Genomic DNA, 3472 nt, shown 5'->3' with positions numbered 1-3472 from the left:
ATCCGCAAAAAGCAGAGATGCGATCCTAAGGCCACCAAAACGGATCCCCTCAACACCTCGGCTGCGCCTAGAAATTCTGTCCATGAAAGTAAGTTAGAATGTTAGTTGAGTTAGAATGGATGATTGGGAATGAAGTTTATTGTAATGATCCAAGGTTTATTAATCGATTATGTTTTGGCAATTGACGATTAATGCCACCAGGCAGAGTCCGCTCAGTGCTCCGCTCCGCTTCAAAATGATGAACATTAAAAAAAAGTTCTGTAATTTATTTATCTATCAACACAATTTAAAATTTGATGTATAGCCTGAAGTCTGTAATTTTGACACAACTTGGAACAAGTTTTTACAAAGAGCAAATCTGTCCCACTAATTTGATCATGTGACTAGGACATACGATCGTCCAGGGATTCAAGGGGATTAATCATCAAATTAATCATTATCGACTAAATACCACAATTAATCGTGATTTATTTTTTTTTACCAATGTTGCCCAACCCTACAATGGACATAGAAATCCTGCAGTGGATCATCCCTCTACTAAACAACGAACAACCTGGATGGACGGTGAACACAGTGGCTAAGATGAATGACTAAAAGGGACTTTTTCCATTGTGTCTTACAATGTGCGTGGTCTGCGTGTAGGACATAATGATGGGGACAAACTACAGTATTTTATTGTGGACAAGTTTTTTGAAGATTGTGATTTTTTTAGGTGCACAAGAGACTTTTTTTTAGTAAAACAGGCCTCAGCTAAGGCTGGCGTCACACTACAAGAAAATCATGCCAATTTTTGCCCTTCCTACAATCTTAAGGAAGTCCAGATTATCATGATGGCTCTAAAGATAATCTGAGCAGATATTCCTGCCATGGGTGGTGAGTTAAGAGTGATCTAGTTGGCTTGGAAGAACATCAGGACCGCTCCGACCTCAAATCGGGGATATTCAACATGTTTGGTTTTTTTGGTCTGATATCACAGTGTGTGTAGTGTTCACCTGAGCTCTCAGCCTGTGAATGAGACGTGTAGCCAATCAGAAAGTTAGGTGACGTAAACACGGAGGGGATTCCAAAATACAGAAGACAAAAAACTGTCATGACTCAGCAGAAAGTCTGCTGGATGTTAAATTGTTTTTCCTCTGGTAAAAATAGTCCACAAACGATCCACATTGTGTCTTTCTTGTCGTAAATGTTTTACTCTGAACTCACGTCTCTCTGGAGGTCACGTGACATTTTTCCTCAGACATATGAATTCTCGTGAGATTTCAGGAAGTCTCGCGTGATTTTATATGTGACATCTGACTGTTCATGAATGAAATATCTTTTCGTGTGTGGTGTGTTGTCTGTTGCCGTGTGGCTGTACACCACACACTGTAGGACCAAACCTGGTAGATCCATGACATTTTATCCTCACGTGTGGACTCTCAGTCTTTGAAAATCAGCCGACTGTTTTAAAATCTTGTAGTGTGACTCAGCCTTAAGCTGAACGAGTTACATAAGGATTTTTATGGTGTTGGAGAGTCAACTACTGATCTCTGTTCTAATTTAATTAAAGGCAGGATACCTGGTGGTGTAGCCATTTTTTTGGAAGAAGATCTTTGATAATCAGGTGAGAGTGTTGAGTTAGATTGGATGATTGGGAATGAAGTTTATTGTAATGATTCAAGGTTTATCCTGCTGAATGTATATACGTATGCCATATAAGTGTACAGAAAATGAGGATGAATAAATAGACTAGCTTGTATTCTAACAATCCTACAGGAATTGGATTGCACTTGCATATATGCAAATTATGACATTTCTGATGATAGATCCTTGTTTGGGAAACATTTAAAATGTTTTTGTTATGAAAATAAATTAGTTTTATCTAGTCAGGTATTTCTGCTAGAAAATAGATATTTGATCTAAAGTATAGCACTCAAAAAGGCCACACAATGATTATAAGAACAAGAGAAGCTCAGCTATGTGGTCATGCTCTTCAAGAGACAGATGAGGTCGAGTATCTTGGCCATTATCTCACCAATGATCTACGTGACAATAGAGATATGTATAGGCAGAGATGTAGATTGTATGGACAGGCAAGTTTTCTCTTTCCTAAGTTTCACGTGCTCTAATAATAATGTTAAACTTGTATTGTTTAAGACTTTCAGCCCATCGTTGGCATAGCTATACAAAGAGGAGTCTCCAGAAATTGACTGTGGCATTTAATGACTCTGAGACTATTACGAGTGTTCCACGGCACAGTAGAGAAAACGAAATGCTTGCTAATTAGTTAGATCTTATGTAGCGGTTATTAGACACTGTATCTATTCATTTATGTGTATAGTTGAGAATCAGCAGAATGGTTTTATACAAGCCCTGCCCTAGAAACAGCTGTCAGAAAGACATCAAGAATGTGGAGACACTGGCATACCTGTCTATACAAGGTGTGTAAATAGTTTGTGATGTAATTTTTATCTTTCCTTTTATTATATGGACCAGGATTCTGTGTCCTTAATAAGGACTGAAATGAAACGAAAAAGAAATGAGAAAAAGCTTGAAACCAGGGAACAAAGCGAAGCTAAGCAGTTAATTGGCAGCAAATTGTCTCTAGAGTTTCAGGTTCTGCAGATGATGAACACAAACAGCACTGCAGACTTGACTGCCTCTGATCTGTTCTCAGGGGAGCTGTGCTAATTCAGCCTGGAGCTTTGTGGGAAGACAGATCCAGCTCCCTGCACGTGGCTGCTAACAAAGACCCAATGACGGCTCGGCAAATCGGCTTTCCCCCCCCCCGAGCTGAAACATCAAAGAGAAGTTAGGTGGAGAAAGCCGATTCATGACCCCTCTGATCCCCCCAGTGTCAGCACACAGAACAGAGGGTCTCACTTTGAGATGAATCATAACAAACAGAAGAGTCACCTGGTCTTGATGGTCGAAGAAAGTGTTGATACAAGTCCTGGAACTTGCATCCCAAACCTTCACACTCTTGTCAGACGAACTGAGAGCAGAAGAGAGGAAACCTGTCAATTAAATTAGTTCAACTAGTAACAGTATGAACGCACACATGCTGATTGATTTGCAATTACATCATAACCAAAGTTTATTAATGTTATTTTGTATGTTCTCTGTGTGGTAGTGAGGTGTCGTCTGTCGCGGGTGGTCTTATGTGCACGATATCTCCTGAATGAAATGATATATTTATAAATAGGCATAGTAACTCCATTAGTACCAAAGAGGTTCTATAGAACTGGAGTGTGTTAAACCAGGTGACCGTGTGATCGGCTGGAGAAGCTAACAGCTAACGCTAACCAGTCAAGAGTCTGGATTTCCCATTCCTGTACATGTTGACAACAGAGCAGAAAAAAAGGACTGACGATGTAGAAATCATTAAAACTATTAATAATAATATTAATCCAATTATTAATATTTTACAGTTTATATAATCTATCTAATGTTTTAAATAATGCCAGAAAAACTGTTTGTGTTATGGATTTAT

General features: G+C 38.9%; 1 protein-coding gene across 1 annotated transcript in view; it reads right to left on the bottom strand.

The window, feature by feature from the left end:
• The window catches only part of skic8 (SKI8 subunit of superkiller complex), a gene marked incomplete at its 5' end in the record, with an annotated part of 38215 nt that overhangs the window by 5904 nt on the left and 28839 nt on the right, over positions 1–3472 (bottom strand). The window contains 1 exon segment of the mRNA XM_014031325.1: positions 2896–2974. Within this exon segment, the coding sequence (XP_013886779.1) occupies positions 2896–2974 (79 nt within the window).

Source organism: Austrofundulus limnaeus, unplaced genomic scaffold (assembly GCF_001266775.1).
Source record: "Austrofundulus limnaeus strain Quisiro unplaced genomic scaffold, Austrofundulus_limnaeus-1.0 Scaffold1226, whole genome shotgun sequence".
Taxonomy (NCBI): Eukaryota; Metazoa; Chordata; class Actinopteri; order Cyprinodontiformes; family Rivulidae; genus Austrofundulus; species Austrofundulus limnaeus.
The sequence above is the reverse complement of the archived record's forward strand: the minus strand, read 5'-3'. Positions and strand labels throughout refer to the sequence as shown.